Source organism: Panicum virgatum, chromosome 1N, assembly GCF_016808335.1.
Source record: "Panicum virgatum strain AP13 chromosome 1N, P.virgatum_v5, whole genome shotgun sequence".
NCBI classification, from domain to species: domain Eukaryota; kingdom Viridiplantae; phylum Streptophyta; class Magnoliopsida; order Poales; family Poaceae; genus Panicum; species Panicum virgatum.
The window spans coordinates 5066847-5085465 of NC_053145.1; the positions used below are offsets into that span (position 1 = coordinate 5066847).

Here is an 18619-nt window from a genome sequence, read left to right on the forward strand (position 1 = left end):
GGCTCTAAATAGGTAACGTTTTGCTTGCTGGGTAGATTGCTTCTGAATAAACTTGCTCTTCTTTATTTCTAATGTCTCACTCTCCAACAGGTGCCAGCCGTGGTGTGGCAATTATGGAGGAACCCGGAGGCTATGGTTTAGGGGCATAAGGATCTCATTCAGTGGGTTCTTCAGCTGCTAGCGGGTATGATTGAGCCCTTTGAAGTTGACTTTGATGGTGAGCACCACACGGTGCAGCGCACCACAGATGGCGGGTTCTTTAAAATCATAATGCGCCTTCCACCTCAATTTGTCACACCAGGTCAGCCAGAAGATGATATCTTCGTCTTCTCCTTATATGATCTGTACCTCTTGGGATTCCTAAATGGCAACAAATGGCGATTCTTCAAAGGCACCGGACACTTGGATGAGGACCACAAGCATGAATGGGAGAAGCTCAGCTTTGAAGGTGGCTATTGTAACGACCTACCCTGGGATAACGGCTAAGATCTACTCTGCACGTTGAGTAAATCACACCTGCTAAATAACTCTCTTGCGCTTTCGTCCTCGCTTCGCGCAAAAGGTTGCAACCGGAGTTATTTAGCTTCCCAGGGCCTGGTATTTAAGCTGGTCTGGGTTCATTTCTATTCTCAGTACGGGACTAAACTGCCGTCGTGCTACAGTAGCATGTCGCTACAGTAACCCGGCCCAACTGGCATTTGGCCCGTTCTGTTACAATCATCCCCCGACTCGACGTCCCCGTCGAGTACCAGACCAACCTAAATACCACCAGGATCTCCTCTCTTGGCCACGTCCCATACGTCTAGTGCTAACGGTCCCATGTGCCATGTCCGTGCGTCCAGTGCCAACGGTCCCTGTGCAACGTCCGTGCCTCGCACGCGCCCGTCCACATGCCTTGGCATTTGCGACCACGCGCCCGTGCTCATGCCCGCGCACTTCTGCCCGTATGTGGCGTGAAACCGCGAGAGTCGGCTCTGATACCACTGTAACGACCTACCCTGGGATAACGGCTAAGATCTACTCTGCACGTTGAGTAAATCACACCTGCTAAATAACTCTCTTGCGCTTTCGTCCTCGCTTCGCGCAAAAGGTTGCAACCGGAGTTATTTAGCTTCCCAGGGCCTGGTATTTAAGCTGGTCTGGGTTCATTTCTATTCTCAGTACGGGACTAAACTGCCGTCGTGCTACAGTAGCATGTCGCTACAGTAACCCGGCCCAACTGGCATTTGGCCCGTTCTGTTACAGCTATGGTGGAGATGTATTAACACCGTGAAGCTTGGGTTCACTGATCTCCTTCACACACACAACACACTAACTAATTAGTCCAAGCGGGTGAAGGAAGAGCGTGACGACATTGTCAATGCACTTTATCAGATCATGTTTGTGATTCCGGAAGTTGCACGTTTCCCCGCTTGGATGGAGCATCTTCAGTCTACCTTCACCAAAAACAACAAAATAGTGGTTGGCAACTTTTATGGTAGGATGTTTCACAACTGGAGTGTGATTAGCAGGACAGTGCGGGCAGGTCTAGAAGCAGAAGTTGAAGCCAAAGCCAGTGGATAAGTCTGCGATGGATGCAGAATTGGGGGCAAAGTACCCAAAGAAGCAAATCCTCCCTGACTACGATCTCGGTGATAGTGATGAGAATATCGTTGCTCTTGCTGCTGCCAAGGATGATGACATTTAGGAAGAAGAGTTGGAGGGTGAGGATATTGTTGCTGCTGCAAACTATGAGAACACTATTGAAGAACTGGAGAATGAGGTGACAAGGTGGAAAATGGTAAGGAGAGGAATGACAGTGCCAAGGAGAGACAAAGTGGTAGCAAGGAGAAAGGTGCCGCCGTCAAGGAGGGCAGGGCATCAAGGATGGAAAGACCAAATGTTGGGAATCGAGGTGGCCATAATACCCACTAAGCTGAGTACCTACACCTAACACACACCAACTCAATCTAGAGTCGGTTAGCCTTTTCAATTTATAGCTACTTAGTGTATAAGGTCCATTCGTCTTCTCGCTTCCGGGTGGGAGAGCCTACCAACACATGAAGTTGGGTTCTGGGAAGCAGAGCCTTTCTACGATGAAGCCCAGACCCTATGATCCCAGGTGGCAGAGACAGCCTACGATAGATCACAACTTATATACTAAATATTTAGAGATTGGGAGACTAACACTTACAAGGGAACTCAAGTCTTTATTCACAACTTAATTTGATATAATACGAGATGACACTTACACTCTTTATGTGGCTATTCTACCATGACACCACTACACTACATAGCAACCTTGTCATTTCGTACTTGAGACCTCTTATGCCATGGTATGCCATGGTTTATAGGGACAGCCCTATTTGTAGGACTTCATGGTTCATATGGTATTGTCATGTGTCCACCTTCTACACTCTTCTACATTTCTAGAATTTTCTCCATCTTTATCCTATCATACAAATATCTTTCTTCTAGAGAATTCTAAATTTCACCATGAAGTATGATAACTATTACTCGTACTTGTTCTCCACTCTTACAGAACTTTTTTAACTTGGCATGATCTTATCCTCATGCATTGCAAAGTTAGTTTCTTGTAAATTTCACAATCTTCTAGAATGTTCCAAGTATGCATTGCATATTTCAACACCAAACATGTTTTTTTCTCATTGTCTTCTTTATGTGTCTATTATTAGTGATACTTTATGTCTTGCTTTTACCTTAATTTGTCACATGTAGCGAGGGTTACCCTCAGGCGGTGAACCAGGACTTTTTGTTATCTTATCAGCGAGGTTATGGTAACCCAATAGGCAGTAGATTGTTGTATGACATGGTCCATCTTTCTGTGACTCTTACCCATCAGATATCAGCCAGGCAACCGATGAGTTAATAACCGTTCTTATGCTGTACCTGTAGCTACAGCTAAAATATTTTGTCATCTTGTTTGTTTGTTTTGAATTTTCAGCTGTTATACCCAAATTCTTTTGAATTTTTCGTTTCCATGCCATTTTCCTTTTCAGAAAATATAAACTAAAGGTTTATCTTTCCCAGTCTCATCTGCAGAACTTGCTGTTACATATTTTGGCTTTCAGATTAGATAGACAATGAAGATACCACTGCAATATGCTGAAGAGATAATTGGCGTTAGGGGATCAACTTTTACAGGTTATCTCCATTCCATGTCTTTTGCATTCTAGTCTTGTACTTGGTCGCTGAGTTTAACTATGATGCTAGCACTGGTTGCTGATCTTCGGCGGATGTTCCTCAGTTCTAAGAGCGTGTCAATTCACCATGCACCTAAATTTGGGTTGATATGTGGACTGGATGGATTCGACAGCGAGACAGCAAAGCTGGCACACATTTGTGACAATGAGGGATGTGTTCTTTTTTTTTGGGAAAGAAAGAGGGATGATTTCTGATCTGCTGCAACAAGGCTCAATTTGATCAGTCCGCTTGCTGCTTCAGTGCTGCAGCACCAGGTTGCACTGGATGCTGAAAGGATGGTGCAGAAATGGAGAAACCGTGATGTCGTTGAGTCATCACAGACCACCCCTCTGCTTGATGCTCTGCAGGGTTGCCATGCTTACATGTTCTCCAGGTTGTTTTGCTCCTGCGAATAAGGTGTGCTACCCTCTTTCTTTTTGTCTCTGTTCTAACAGAATTCAAGCATACATGCCACATTGGACATGGTTTGGTACTTTTCTGGTAAATGTCGCTTACCTTCATAAAGGTTTGTGTTACTCTGCATGAGACGTCTTTAATGGCACATGATGAGTGATGATTGGCAAAATGCAATTGAATCACGAGTTGCCAAGTCCATTTTAGGCAACTCAATGTCACAGAACTCAAGATGAGAACATTAATACCTGATACATCCAGCCATATGGACTCATATGGTTTTACTTCTGAAAGCTTCTTTCAGGAATTCAGGTTGCTGAATGCAATTTGCTGTAGATCAGGATGCAGGGTTACCTGGACAGATGCAAAGGGTCAACTAGCTTCTGATAAACAAAAAATAGCACCAGCTGATTACAAGCATCCCAGGGACAGAATCAGCGTTCCTCATGCTGATCCTCATTTTATTTCCATGCAAACTTGGACAACAAAGATGCTAAATAATGTATCATCAATATTATGGTTTCTCCTCTCGTCCACCTATTACACCGATTATAACATGGTTACTTCATATATTCAACAACCACAACATCTATTTCTTGCATCGTCTTTTGTTTTGCACCATAATACAAAGCACTACAACTGGTGATCTTCAAGCTCCTAATTTAGGATCCCTGAACCACAGCAGCTTGCTTCGCTTCAAGGGACTTCTCATAGTCCTCAATGGATTTGAACAGCTGTGAGAAGTTTCCCTTGCCGAACCCGCCGCAGCCGCCCTTCTGGTACTCCTGCCCCTGCTCATCCTTCTCCATGCACCCAATCCTTTGGATTATCTCCAAGAAAAACGTTGGCCTGTATGGCATTCCAGATCCAATTAGATCCAGAATCACATAGAGGTATAGGAAATGACAATAGCATTGGTGTGGACAGAAGTGCACTGAGTCCCATATTAGAGCATTAACCCTGACATCTTTAACCAAGATTCAAAATTAAAGTGAAAATTACCATCGATGATGATTAGTATGTTATCAGTTGAGAGATAGGATATGATTGCAAGAAGCAACGCACATATACTTGTCACTCTGCACACCCCCTTTCAGTTTTCAGTTCCCTTTTAGAGTTGTCACAATCCATGAAAGGAGTTCCAGTCCAGCAGAATCTCATGTTACATACCTTTCTGTATACATGCAAAAAGTAGCTAGTATGCATGCAACCAGTCAATAGTTGAGTATTAAAAACCTGAAATTGTTCCTTTTGCGATTCTTTTTTGCGAGGTGTTCCTTTTGCAATTCGACATGCAGCATGCAATGCAAACGCTGAAAAAAGATGACTTTTTTTTACCTGTCCCCCACTGGCTTGGTGAAGATTTGGAGCAACACCCCCTGGTCATCCCTGTCCACCAGCACCCCCAGTTCTTGGCACTCCTTGATCTGCTCCTCCGAGAGCACGTCCCCGGCGCGCCGCCTCACACCGTCGTAGTAGTTGGGCGGCGGAGGCGCCATGAACTCGAAGCCGCCCATGGCGGAGCGTGCTTGCATCTCCCGCAGCGTCCTGAGCACGTCGTTGCTGGCCACCGCGATGTGCTGCACGCCCGGGCCGCCGTGGTGATCCAGGAACGTCTGTATCTGGCTCCGGCGCTTGGTGCCGTGCACGGGCTCGTTGAGCGGGATCAGCACGTTCTCGGAGTTGTTGGCGAGCACCACCGAATTGAGCCCGCTCTCCGCCGTGCCGACGTCCTCCGCGGTGAACTCGGCGAACTCGTGGAAACCCGTGAACGCGGCGACGTACGCGGCCACCGGCGCCAGCTCCGGGACGTTGCCGACGATGTGGTCGAACCGCATGAGCCCGTAGTCCACCGCCCCGGGGTTGCTCACGTCCTCGAAGCCCGGCAGGAAGGGCGCGCCCGCGGCGTCCGGGTAGCTGACGTAGCGGAGCACGACGTCGCCGTAGAGCTCGACCTCGGCGAGGCGGAAGCCGAGGCCGAGCTCGACGGGCTCGAACGCCGGGCGCGCGCCGGCGGCGACGCTGGCGCGGAAGGTGTCCTCGGCGTCGGCGACGCGGAGCGCGACGGCGCGCACCGCGAGGCCGTGGCCGGCCGCGAAGCGCCGCGCGGCGGGCGCGGAGAAGGAGGGCAGGGTCGCGGTGGCGGGGTCGGCGCCGCGCGCGTAGGGCGCGGTGAAGAGGAACGCGAGGGAGCCCGAGCGGAGCAGGAGCGAGGCGTGCGCGGAGTTCCCCGTGGAGAGGTCGGACCGCGCGGCGAGCGGCGCGCCGAGCCCGAAGGAGAAGCGGCCGGCGGCCGACGCCGCGTCGGCGCACCAGAGCTCGACGTGGTGGAACGCGAGCGCGTGGAAGCGGTCCGAGCGCGGGTTGACGCGGACGAAGCCGCGGTGGCCCACGAGGCGGAACGCCGCCTGCTCCGGCGCCACGGCGGCGCCGGGTGCGGCGGCGGCGGGGGTCGGGGTCGGGGGCATGGCGCGCGGCTCTCGGGGGGCGTGGTGGCGACCTCAGCTTGCAGCAGTTGCGGCTTTTGGCTTGGGGTGAGTGTGGCCGTGTGGGTGGGGTAAAATAAAGGGTGGGGATGAGACCACGTGGACAGAGGATTCTGTGGTTGCGGGTGGGATTTGTCCTCTGGTCCTTTGGTGGTGGGTGGGCTCTCCGATCCGTGAAGGTGATGAGTTTTTTTTAATATATAATACGTATCTGTATTACTGGGTTAGGAAAACATACGGGTACAGATACGCACGTAGAGGATATATGGACAGCTGTCCAAGCCAAACAACACAAAGGATCTTGAAAAAAAGAAAAATTACAACCACACCCCTGGATCCCTCGCGAACCACCAGCGATCTAGCTTTTCGTCGCCGGTCACCACCGCCGTCGAAGAAGACGAGCGCCCCCGTGAGCTGAAGAAGTCCCCATCGCACATCGGCTTTTGTTGGAGTCGAAATAGAAGAAGCCCTCGGCGGTCGCGCATCGACCGGGGCTGCGCCCCAACGCCTCCAGCTCCTGGATCTTGACTCGCCATTGACGACCGCCGTCGCCATGGGAAACACGAGCCAGATCCAGCCGGCCACCATCCGCAACACCCACAGCACACCCCGCATCCTTGACGAAAAGGGCCAGGAACAACATCACCTGAAGGACGACGTAGCTCCAGCCCGGACTCCTGAACAAAAGCTCCCAAACTCGCCGGCGGCACCGGAGTGAAGCACCGCCGGGGCGAGGAGGAGTTGGAGCATTATTCCACGACGTCGCCGCCGCCACCGCCTCGCCGACAACACCCGGAAACACAAACCGCAGAGGACCACCGCTCCCTCGGCAAACCCTAGCTCCACCATCTACAAATGGCGAGCAAACCCTAGCCCTAGAACAATAGAAACCTAGACTATACACATCCGCACGGCGATTCCCAGATCCACCTCCATCTCCGGTGCCGGTCCGGCCACCGGAGAGGAAGGGGATCGAAGGAATCGCCGCCGGAAACGGCGGTCGCATGCTTTTCTCCCTTTTTTCCTGTAGCAGCAAGAAAGAGAGAGAAGCAGCGAGAAGACATAACCGGAGTTTCTGCGAGGAGTGCCTTGTGAAGGTGATGAGTTGCTGACTGGCCTAGGGTGGTACTACCAAGTATCAACAACAACAGCCTTGTACTGCGGCACAGTGTGAAAATAGGGGAGAGGAAATGGTAATATTTTTGTGGTTATAGTTTTGTGGAATTTCCTATATAAAAGAACTGTAGAGTTCAATTACTCCATGAATGTTTGACCGATTTTATCTTTTTCCCTTGGCCTTCTTCCTCTCGCATAATATTAGTTACACACGGGAACGCGCATCCGGTATGATTTGTTGTTGTTTGAGTAGATGAGAAGCAAAGGTGGATGAATATGTGAATAAAAAAACTCAGTTAGAATCATATATAAGGCCTCATTTGGTTTTTTAACTTTAATAAAAAAATAATTGCAATATAAAAATTCCTAGAGAACTCAGCATTTTGTGGATGAGGTTATGATATGATGCCATACAAAGTTTCATGTCCAAGCTTGAAACTCCACATAATTTGAAAAATAAATAAGATAGGCTCACGTGAATATTATTATGGAAACCCCTAAAATTTAAGTATATGCAGGAAAACACATGCCTCGTGCAATGGGTAACCAAACAAAACATGCCTCAACTGGCTGCATCATCCTGCTGCGAGAGGGGATCGAAACGTTTGCATTGCATTAGTTGGATAAGCAATGGATGGTCCAGAGTCCAGGCCCCGTGAGGATATGCATCCGATCTGTTGCCCATGCTGCGCTGCACAGTTCCATGTTTGACTGTCTCTGCTCAAACATAGCCTTAACGTCTCACCTCTGCTAACTCAAAACCAAAACGCACTCTTCTTGCATTGCACGTAAGCTGAGTCACCACGCCCATCCGCAAGTGACAAAAACACATCACAGATGACAGACCGAACAATCACTGAAGACTGTTGCGAGAAGCCTACAACCGTGAGTGACAAAAACATCCCAGATGCTGCTGCAAGAAGCCAAAAACAGAAGAGTGTACAACTTCACGACCTGTAAACCAAAGACGACACGAATTTATTTATATTTAAATTGAAAACGTAAAGAAAAGTTGGATTTTGAATTGTTGGGCGCCCTCTCGCTCAACCTCCAAAAAAAAGATTTTGAATTAACCTCCAAAAATTAGATTTTGAATTGTTGGGCGCCCCCTCGCTAGAGTGAGCACCCTCCAAAAATAAGGGTATGCTGTTTTGTGTGGCGAGCACACGGTATTCTTTAGTAAAAGGCGAAAGAATAGTTCGCTCTGTGCTCACCACGCAGCTCCGTGTGTTGTGACGCCGCAGTTGCCCACCCATAAGAACACAGTAAGCCACGCTCTTCTCTGCAAAGCAAGCGGTGTGGGACTAATCGAAGTGGTTAGGTAGTAAGGTACCCTCTCATCTACCCAAACTATATAAAAAAACTGTGGTTACGTAAAAGGGCCGGAGGCCTTCGCGATTGGGCCATGAATCCTTTTGATCTGGAACAACAGCAGTCGGAGGCCCACAAAGCCCAGACCAGGCTGGATCTTACCGTTCACTTTCCCTCTTCGCCCTCCGCGTCGATTCAAATCCAGCTGCCTCCGCCAACCGGCGGCTTCCCCCTCGCCCCTCGCCTACTCTTTCCAGTTCCGCTCCTCCGCGCCCCGATCCCGAAACCCTAGCAAGCCAGCCCGAACCCTCAGCGTAGGCGGCGGTGCGGTCAGTACGCGCGGTGTGTTGGGATTCCTCCCCAGCTCCGGCGCCGCAATGGGCTGCTTCCTCTCCTGCTTCCGCGGCGGCCCCGACCGGTCCGGCGATCTCCAGGTAAGCGAGTCCGCCTGCGACCACTCAATTCCTCGCGCGTCTCGGTTTTCTCCGTTCGGTTATTGGTGCCGGTGGTGGTGATATGTGATTCTGATTCTCCTTGCGCGTTTGCTCTCTGCAGGATCCACTCGTGCGCGAGAGCCGGCTCGGGGACGCCTTCCTGAATGATGAGAAAAGTATGGCTTGTGTTTTCTCTGTGCCAAGTTTTGTTGTTTCAATCGAACTTTAGGTATGTTACGGAATTCTTAATTTTTGGGTTTGGTAACATCTTTTTTAGAAATTGAAGCGAGTGGAAGGCTGGATGTGGAGGCGGCTAATGGCGGAGGAGTCAATCAGGAGTTCCTGAGAGAGGTACTGGCCTGGCTCTTCTGTGTTTCTTAATGTGTGGAAATATAGTAGATTCAGTCCTTACTGGAGACGAGTAGTGGCGAAACTTGAATCGGACATGCATTGTACTCCATTTCTTTGTCATGTCTTTACTGCTTCCGTTGTTGTCATGGATAGTTTGTAGGTGTTAAATTCAGGTGCCTATCATGCTACAGGCATACTGTACTTTACCTGCACTAGAGTTACTAATTTGCTACTACAAGTATTCCTAGGCAAAGTGGTGTGGAATGTGTGAGTTAGGATTAGGTGGTAGGTGATTATCATGCAGAAGTTTGGGATGATGGCGTGTTGTTTCAGTTCGAATATACAGTGCTAGGACTACAACTGGACCAGAATTGCGCCTTTTTTTTGACTCTGAGCTGTAGAAAATTTCCCTCTATTATGACCTATGCCAAGTCAATGTTTGTGATCCTTTCTGAAAGGATTCAGCATATATGCCACCCTGATTCTCTGGCCTATGTAAATTTACTGGATGTAAATAGTGTGCAGCAAGCCCTGTAAGTTCTTTTTTTTTTTTTGCTAGGACTACAACTGGACCAGAATTACGCCTTTTTTGACTCTTAGCTGTAGAAAATTTCCCTCTATTATGCCAAGTCAATGTTTGTGATCTTTTCTGAAAGGATTCAGCATATGTGACACCCTGATTAAAGTTACTGGATGTAAATAGTGTGCAGCAAGCCCTGTAAGTTCTTTTTTTTTAACACGCACATATCAACTGATCAAAATACTACCACTATTTTTTATTTTAAAGCCATGACATATTCTGCTATTTCTTTTCCAATGAAAGTGATTGCCTCATTGCTGAAAAGATAATTGGAAAGCTAGAGTTACAGAAGCTCTTTCTTTTCCCCTCATGAGTACCTACACCTATGTGCGCAGTCAGCTTCTGCTATATTTTTTGACCTTCAGACACTGTGATAGTATATTAAGATATTGTGTTCAATGCATATCTGTTTACTACCCCCTTCTGGTGCACTCTTGTTAAAACATATATTTTTTTTATACTTATAGATACGTGGGAGATGGTTGCCTGAGATCAAATCAGATTATAATAGTATATGTAGGTTGGGTCTTGCCAGTTGTAACTTGTGAACTTGTGGCTAAGATATTCTGGCTTGAAAACTTTACGGATGACCATTTTGTTTATGTTTTATATTTTTATTTGCATAACTGTTATCACCTTTCACCTTTTGTGATTTCATTTGTATTTTGAAGCCACATGCAATTACATTCATAATTTCATATACATTACATGATTGCTAACCCAAGTAAAATGCATTTTCATGATGTTTGATGATAACTAGGCAAATTATCTTAAATCTTGTGGCACAATATCACAAACTCCACCAGAAATTCTCGAAGTTCCAAGCTCAGGTAGTTCAGAAGAAACTAAAGAGGTAAGGACTGTGTCTGCACTCTGCAATGTTGTTCTATATTTCTCAGTCTGATATCTTCTCTCTTTTTTTTATTACAAACAGATCGATGACACATCCATCAATGTGCAAGTGATGAGAGAGACAAACCTACTCGAAGGGAACTTATCCGAAGTGTAAATAACCACCTTCATTCTTTTTCATGTATGAATCCTTGTAGACTAGTGTATTTACTATGACTCTGCATCCCCCCCCCCCCCCCCCTCCCTTCAATGCAGGTCAAAAATTGACGAGCCTGATAAGCTGATTCATGAGCAGAACATTGATGAGGGAATTCTCAGGGTGGAATCAGAATCTCGATCATCCTCACAGGACAATCCTTCATTTGAGAACATCATTGACCAGAAGACTGATTCTAGTGATTCACCTTATCCAACCCCTTTGGTCCTCAGAGGTGACATCCAGACTCCTGCAACAGTATACACTGCATGTATGGGGACTTCAAAGCCTGTGGAATCAGAATATCGATCATCCTCACAGGACAATCATTCATTTGAGAATATCATTGACCAGAAGACTGATTCTAGTGATTCACCTTATCCAACCCCTTTGGTGCTCAGAGTTGACATCCAGACTCCTGCAACATTATACACTTCATGTATGGGGACTTCAAAGCCTGGAAAGCGTGCAAGGGCCAGCAGGCAGTTCATTTACCCTGTTCTGAGACCAATTGAGAATAAGCTACAGTGGATGGAAGTAAAAGCTGAGTCGCCTGTGGTAGCATCCAATCCTCCGAAGAGAAGAAATTTGAGCGCAGATTTCAGTGAGAATCCTCCGCCGACATTTGCAAGTTCAACTGCCGCACAGACAGAATCACCAAAATCTGAATCCTTGCCACTTCACGACAGCTGTGAAGAGCTGGATGAAGTCATATCTCCAGAGGAAACCAAGGGTCAGGATGTCAACCAACAGCTGTTTGAAAGTGGAGAGCCACCGAACCAAAATTCAGAACATGGAAAGCATGGTGTTTCAAGCCTCTCTTATTGGCTAAAGCAAACATCTGCAGATGATGAGAGCCACCGCTACGCTAACACTGAAGACAAGGTTTGGAAAGAATTATGCTTTGAGAAGAGCATTTTCGATGTGCCTATCTTTACAGCTTCTGGTTTGAACTGGGACAATGACAATCCTACCCCTGTGTTGCCCAAGGCGTGGGATGGTAATGGAATTCCAAACACCACAACCAAGTACAAGGAGGTATGCTTTCATCTATTTCCCGCCTTGCCTTGCAAAAGCGCAGTTAGTTAAGTAGAGCAAAACTTTTTTTACCCCAGTCCTTTTCTGTTGTCAGGACCAGAAAGTCAATTGGCATGCCACGCCGTTTGAGGAAAGGTTGATGAAGGTTTTGTCTGATGAGAAACCGCTCCATGAAAGGTCTGTTGCAGTCCTGATTGCATCTGCTTGTACAAGATGGTGTCCATGGTCCATGGATCAGTTTTCACATTCCACATCCTACTATTACATGTGAATCCGCAAAGCAAAAGTCACCTAGATTTACTAACGCTCTGCGTGGTGGTACCTTTTCGCAGGAAAATCGACGGGAAGCTTATCCACCTTGAGGAAAACTCTGAGTAGAGAGAGCCTTTGCGAGAAGTTGGAGAAGCGCGTCCCTGACACCATGAACTGTCTAAAAATGGTCGTGGTCTTGCCCAGCTCAATGTGAATTTTCGGAGGCGGTGCGTGTTTATCGACTATGCGCACAGCATCTGTAAGTACAGAATCGAGTGTCCAAACCCCATCCAGCACTGCTTCGTGAATCGGTGACCAGCCCTTGGCTGGCTGTTATTTGTTCCGCTCGTCGCTGGACAAGCTTGCGCTGTAGCGGGGGGCCGAAGTGGTGTATGTGGCCACATCAACTGTTGATGGTGCGTGGTGTCAATACAAGTCAGCATTATTCCGTTTCTTTAAAATAAAATTGTCCATGGCATGTTCAAAATAAAAAAAAATTAGCTGTGGTTTTCGCTGCCTCGCCGTTGTCTTTTTTTTTTTGACCAGTTCCATCTTTATTAGTCGTTTCAGCAAATATGGGATTGGTAGCCATACCTTGAAATCCGTTGTGAGCTGCCGCTTGTTGGTCAGTCGGGAGTCGGGACTGTTGCTACCTCATCTCGAACGAGATGAGATGAGACGAGAGCTGCCACTGCCAGATAGCGCGAGCAGCAGACTTCTGTAGCAGAGCCTGAGGTCTGAACGACAGGCACGGTGGAGTACTGGACCCTCCCGGCCGCAGGGTTAATCGAACCGACCGGTCCGGTCAAACCGCCGTCCTCCGGTAGCGGTTTACCGGACTGGTTTGACCGGTTTGGTCCGGTATCCCATGCAACCGGTTCCGACCGGTAGCGGTTTACCGGACTGGTTTGACCGGTTTGGTCCGGTATCCAATTGGCCAAAATTCAAATTCAAATTCAAATAAATTCAAAAAATCCCATGCAACCGGTTCCGACCGGTTTACCGGCCGGTTTGACCGGTTTACCGGTCGGTTTTGACCGGTTTGAATTCAAATTCAAATTCAAAAGCTCCCGTGCAACCGGTTTACCGGCCGGTTTGACCGGTGGGCTTTAATGGGCCGGCCCATTTTTTTCTTTTTTCTTTTTTCTTTTTTTGATTTAACTTTAAATCCCCGCAAACTATACTAAATGAACGAATTTTTGAGAAAATTTGACACTATTAGATTCATTGCACCTTGAAGTATTTTTAGGAATTTTTTGGAATTTTTTCATTTTTTGAATTTAAATTTAAATTTTGAATTTTGGCCAATTGGATACCGGACCAAACCGGAACGGACCGCTTCCCACCAGTTTGGTGAACCTTGCCCGGCCGTCGGCGTGCGCGCACGCCACCATCGCGGCCCGTACCCGTGCTGGCCTGCTGGGCAGCTAGCGCCGGGCGCAGAGGAGATGTTGGCTCACAGGATCACAGTGCCTGCCTGGACGCCTGGTGGCGGTCTGGTCGCAGGAAACTTCACGTCACGTCACGCAGGGAATCCACAGACTGAAGCATGCCGGCGCCATGTACCGCGAATCTACCTGCAGCGCCGCTGGCACCACCGCCTGCAATAACGCCGCGTGACGACGACGACGGCCACAGCCCTGGCGCGCGGTAGGGCCGGCCTGCGGCTGCCACTCTTGCCTGCGCCACCCGATCGACGGTAGCTGCGGCCTTCAAGGCGCCGCCGCCAACTGAACAGGGCTGTGTTTAGATACAAAAAGTTTGTGAAAAGTGAAGTTGAAAAGCACTATAGCACTTTTCGTTTTTATATGGTAAATATTGTCCTGCCATGAACTAACTAGGCTCAAAAGATTCATCTCGCAACGTACATTCAAACTGTGCAATAAATTATTTTGTTTATCCACATTTAATATTTCATGCATGCGTCATGTGCTATATTTAATGTTTCGATGTGACGGAAAGTTTGGAGGAACTAAATACAACCCAGAAGGCCAAGGGCCATGCGTCCCTGCATCCCCTGCCGGCCGGCCTGAAACACGCCGTGGCGGCCGGCGACGGGTATTGACGACGGCGAGGTTTCAAATTACCGATCGACCTGAATTCCATCCGAAACGGTGCTCCTACAGGCTACGGCCGGATCGCAACCAAGAACCAACCATGGGTAGGGGACGGGAGGTGGACGCGCAGGCAGGCAGGTCGCACTGGCAGTACTAGCGACAGCGAGCGGGCACAGGATCTGACACCTTCAGATCGAATCGGGGGCGGGGCAGGCCCGCCCCGCCCGCCCACTCGGGGCAAAAGACGCGCGAGGGAACACGAGGTTCCTAGGGGCGCACCGGCCGCGGACGCGGACGATCCCGGCCAACCGAGCTGTAGGTGCCGGCGGTCCATGCACGGTGGGCGGGCTGGTGGCCACCCCCAACCATGCGGACTGGAGAACCAAACGCATGGCTGCATTTGCATGCACAGTTCAGTTCTGATGACGGGACAAATAAACCTTCGGCTCTGATGATGATGATGACATCTTCAGCTCTCCAGCTGACACCGTGCTTCTTACAATCTTACTACTAGCATCGTTAAGCAAGCCGATGATGCATGACTCGATGAGCTAGAGAGGCCCATGCATGCATTGGATTGTTAAACCCTACTTGATCAGATGGTTGCATAATCTATAGCTCTGGCCCCCGGATCGCATGCCGTGGCAGTGGCGCTGCAGGGTCACGGGTACGCGCCGCGGTGGCAGCAGCTTGGCCGGCACGCGCGTCCCCGGCCAAAACCGGAGGCGGTGAAAAGGCCCGCGCCCAGATTCCAGATCGATCCGTCCGCCACGGCGGAACCCGTGTCGTTTCCTCGCCAACTTGCAGTAATCTTCGCCCTGTTCATGGGCTGGTTTCCCCGGGTTCCGGTTTGTTACCGGGCCAACCCAACGAAGATATATTGGTCCGGTGTGGGTTGGATTTGCACGGGTTGCTGTTGGGTTAAATTAATATGCTAGGTTGGGTTGGTTTGACTGGTTTCATGGATTGCAACGGGTAGCAGTTAACTAACAACTTGAATACCCGTGCTTGGCGTGCTGTGCTGTTTGTGCGAGATCCGTCTAGCGACAAACTGAACTCATATCTCTTTCTTCACCCCCGTGTGACTCTTTTGTAACTAATTAAGCCATGCGGGCACTAAATTTTTTTTGGATCAATGGTGATAATATACCAAAAACGTGATAGATATTTATCTTGAAGTTGCTAAAGTGCAAGTGGAAACTTGAGAAAATGCAGTTCATATGTTTAAACAAAGAAGCCCTCTACCATCAAATGAAAAGGAAATGGAACCATACAGTCCACAGAGGCACAGACCCAAACTAATGCACTTGGTGCCTGAAAAATGAATGTAAACATAATTAATACAAAACTGAGTTAGCAGCTAAATCTGAAACTTGAATGCTTTAGAGCCGAGATCCCTTCGCAATTAAAGCTGCAGCTTCAGTTTTGTGAAAAAAAAGCAAACTGAATAATGAATAATTGAATTATCAACATGAAAGAAAATGACAGTGCCCTACAACATAAATACTGATTTAGAATTGTCTTGATAGACTAAAACTGAACCAACGTTAACCGAAAAGGTTCGACCATAAGTCCATAACATTATATGTAATCAGTTACAAGTTGAGATTTCAGAAGCTATTAAAGATGCAGATAAGACTAGTGGCTAAGCACATTCTTGTGTTGTCCTTCAGCTCTGCTTGCTTGGGTTGATGGTCCCCACGTGCTCTTCAATTTCAGCCTAAAAATTGTGTCATCGTTCCTGACAATCCCCCCACTCCAAGAACAGTCATTACAAGTTATATGTTTTTCAGAGCATCATGTTCACAAATCTTACAGCATATCTAGAGAAGTAAAAAAAATATAATACCTTAATCTCTGTGGCTTCAAGGTTCTCCTTTAGGGGATACTGCAATGCTGATATTTCCATCGGGAAACAAGAGGAGCAAAATCGATAAACTGAGCTTGCGTCTCTTTCTTCACCCCATGTGACTCTATATTGAAGCCGTGCAGGTAATAAGAAAAAGTTAGAATGTTATATCAATGTTGATCATACAACAAAAGGTGATATATATTTACCTTGCAGTCCATAAATTGCAAGAGAAAACTTAAGGTATTGTATTTTACATGTTCAAATAAAGAAATAAAAAAAAGCAAAACGACATATATATAATTCTAGGTCTTTCGATCATTGTTACATAGACCATTTAACTATTTACATATTTGGAATAACAAAGTTCTTACAAAGGGATAAGGATCACAAACATTGATGATCTGAAACACAGAAGACAACCAGATAAATTTTGTTTTACCTGCCGATAAATTTGTTTCACTGCTCCAACTAATATTCATCAGCTGCCATTTTCACGAGTTATCCATCCCCCACCAGCAAGAAAGAAGAAACCCTCTATATCCACTTACAACAGCAGATTCAATAGTTTCAAGGGTTTTAATAAAAGACAGAACAGCACACAACATCACATACGAATGATGTTTGTTCATCACCAGGACGTATCAGCTCAACACGCCAACCTTTGGACTGGTCTACCAACTTAATCTACAGAGCAAGGAACTTTGAAACACATTTCCACAAATCGGACTGTTTCCAGTGCGCAAATTCCTTGAACCAAACAATTTGCACAAGTGAATGTTCGTCAAAGAAGGAGAAAAATCTCACAACAATTTCACAAGTGAGGTGTTCATCCAAGCAAGCCCAAAAAAAAAGGCGCAGCAAGGCACAATCCATCCTTCCCATCACTGCCCACCTAGTTTCGCATCTCAAACTAACGCAGCAAAGCGGCTACTAGATGAACGGCAGAAAGGGAAAGTGACTTCCTATAGATTGAATCTTGGGCTCGAACTGAGCTAGGGTTCATCGTAGAAGACAATCCTGGAACAAGGAGCAAACATGGAAGAAAAAGGAAGCCATCTGACATAAGAAGGCTGGAAGGCAAACCTTGTCAGCGGAGATCGATCCATCACCGCCGAGCTCGATGGAGAGATCCAGCGTCGAGTCCGCATCCATATTCAAGGACCCATCCATGGATGCAACAACCTCCTTTAGTTCCCACGCTGCCTCGGCCGCGAGTGCAGCCTCCACCTCGAGGCCTCGAGCGAGGCCGTCGCGCGGCATCTTCGTCACGGTCGCCGGCCGCCGGTCGCCGCCCGTCGCTGTAGCCTCGATGCGTAGGGTTTGGCTTCCGCGGCCTCCGTGGTTTTCACGGGTCGAACCCGCAAACCAGTGGACCACCTCCTCCTTCATGTGGGGTCCATACCGGTCCGGCTTCAACCCACGCTAGGGACCGGAACGGCGGGTCCATCTGGGTTGGGTGCGGGCCGGTACACGGTTTCGCTGAACCGGTGAACAGGGCGAAGTAATCTTGCGTTGCATCGCCATGAGTCGTATCGATCCACCACCACCTCATCATGTGCATCGCCAACATGCATGCATGGAACTACTATTTTTCTTCGACGAACCTTTGGAAGGAAAAGGTAAAGGAGTTCGAGTTCCTGCTGCTTGCGTGTCCACAACTAGCTACTATTATGTCTAGATATATAGAGAAACATGTATTTAGATATACAAAAATGATATATAATTTGGAATATAAATTAGAACGATGGGAGCACGTAGACGAGTGGGGACAAAAAAAACATAGGATCCGACCGAGGTGTCCTCCACCTGTTGGCTCGATCTATCTGCCTCGCAGCCCCCAGCACAGCACTGGTGCCTATGCCTGAATAATAATAACCTTGATCTCAAGTCACAGTTCTCAAGCAAGACAAGCAACCAGACAAATCACTCTCTGAACGCTGTGAACAAACATATGGCAACATGCCTTCGAGTCCAGCAGCAGCCCAAACTGTCTTCAGCAGATGTTGCTATTAAAAAAAAAAGAACAAAACAACTGCCTGGTACTACCAGTGAGCAACACTCTCATCAATCATCAATTCATCATCACCAGTGTATGCTGACCGGAGTGTGCCGTAGCTACTAGGCCGGGCGGCACATTGGTTTGCTTTTGCAACGCAGGAGCGCGAGCCTTGCTTTGTCCGCTTGCTTCCTGGATATAGATGAGCAAACGGGCCGCCCGGCCGGGCCCGGCTCGATCGTGCCGGGCCAAGTTTGGCCCGTCGTGCCACCGTGCCGGGCTGCCCCGGGCTTCGTGCTTGGCCAATGGCCCAGGGCTGGCCCATGGGCCTATTTTCGTGCTGGGCCGGCCCAAATGGCCCGGCCAAAATGACGTGCCGGGCCGGCCCAAATGGCCCATAAACATATGAAGATATCAATTTCACAAATGTTTAAAGAATCGTATAAGCTAAATATCATTTCTCAAATATCATTAAGTTCATAAATATTAAAAAAACACATA

General features: G+C 47.9%; 3 protein-coding genes and 1 non-coding gene across 9 annotated transcripts; 1 reads left to right on the plus strand and 3 right to left on the minus strand.

The window, feature by feature from the left end:
• Positions 1 to 4005: 4005 nt before the first annotated feature.
• Positions 4006 to 6133, minus strand: LOC120654754 (4-hydroxyphenylpyruvate dioxygenase-like). Its single transcript, XM_039932388.1, has 2 exons — positions 4936 to 6133; positions 4006 to 4446 (listed from the first exon to the last, which is right to left on the minus strand). Exons 1-2 carry the CDS (start codon positions 6063 to 6065, stop codon positions 4260 to 4262), a joined length of 1317 nt encoding a protein of 438 aa, XP_039788322.1. The 5' UTR covers positions 6066 to 6133; the 3' UTR covers positions 4006 to 4259.
• A 2174-nt stretch (positions 6134 to 8307) lies between these two features.
• LOC120657892 lies at positions 8308 to 8422 on the minus strand. The gene has a single exon (XR_005668424.1). It is a non-coding gene; the product is annotated as a U5 spliceosomal RNA (small nuclear RNA).
• A 275-nt stretch (positions 8423 to 8697) lies between these two features.
• Positions 8698 to 12732, plus strand: LOC120654755 (protein JASON-like). Of its 3 annotated transcripts, XM_039932391.1 has the most exons (9): positions 8698 to 8944; positions 9066 to 9120; positions 9222 to 9295; positions 10636 to 10728; positions 10810 to 10880; positions 10983 to 11194; positions 11363 to 11961; positions 12056 to 12138; positions 12294 to 12732. In XM_039932391.1, the coding sequence occupies exons 1-9, from the start codon at positions 8888 to 8890 to the stop codon at positions 12337 to 12339; spliced, it is 1290 nt and encodes a 429-aa protein (XP_039788325.1). In that variant the 5' UTR covers positions 8698 to 8887; the 3' UTR covers positions 12340 to 12732. The 3 variants fall into 3 exon arrangements, with proteins under 3 accessions (XP_039788325.1, XP_039788324.1, XP_039788323.1); XM_039932390.1 differs by having other exon boundaries at positions 10983 to 11961; positions 12062 to 12138; XM_039932389.1 differs by having other exon boundaries at positions 8700 to 8944; positions 10983 to 11961.
• Positions 12733 to 15714: 2982 nt separating this feature from the next.
• On the minus strand, positions 15715 to 17617 carry LOC120654756. Of its 4 annotated transcripts, none has more exons than XR_005667176.1 (3): positions 17206 to 17604; positions 16120 to 16243; positions 15715 to 16026 (listed from the first exon to the last, which is right to left on the minus strand). XR_005667176.1 is itself a non-coding variant. In XM_039932392.1 (2 exons), exons 1-2 carry the CDS (start codon positions 17509 to 17511, stop codon positions 16149 to 16151), a joined length of 324 nt encoding a protein of 107 aa, XP_039788326.1. In that variant the 5' UTR covers positions 17512 to 17617; the 3' UTR covers positions 15715 to 16148. The 4 variants fall into 4 exon arrangements, 2 of the variants coding, with proteins under 2 accessions (XP_039788326.1, XP_039788327.1); XR_005667177.1 differs by having other exon boundaries at positions 15715 to 16011; positions 17206 to 17602; XM_039932392.1 differs by having other exon boundaries at positions 15715 to 16166; positions 17206 to 17617.
• Positions 17618 to 18619: the final 1002 nt, after the last annotated feature.

Coding starts and splice junctions, on each gene's coding strand:
- LOC120654754 (XM_039932388.1), bottom strand. CDS start 6,065: ATGCCCCCGACCCCGACCCCCGCCGCCGCCGCACCCGGCGCCGCCGTG. Junction 4,447..4,935: donor ACCAAGCCAGTGGGGGACAG/GTAAAAAAAAGT, acceptor AATGCCATACAG/GCCAACGTTTTTCTTGGAGA.
- LOC120654755 (XM_039932389.1), top strand. CDS start 8,888: ATGGGCTGCTTCCTCTCCTGCTTCCGCGGCGGCCCCGACCGGTCCGGC. Junction 9,121..9,221: donor CTTCCTGAATGATGAGAAAA/GTATGGCTTGTG, acceptor CATCTTTTTTAG/AAATTGAAGCGAGTGGAAGG. Junction 11,962..12,055: donor CCACAACCAAGTACAAGGAG/GTATGCTTTCAT, acceptor TTCTGTTGTCAG/GACCAGAAAGTCAATTGGCA.
- LOC120654756 (XM_039932392.1), bottom strand. CDS start 17,511: ATGAAGGAGGAGGTGGTCCACTGGTTTGCGGGTTCGACCCGTGAAAAC.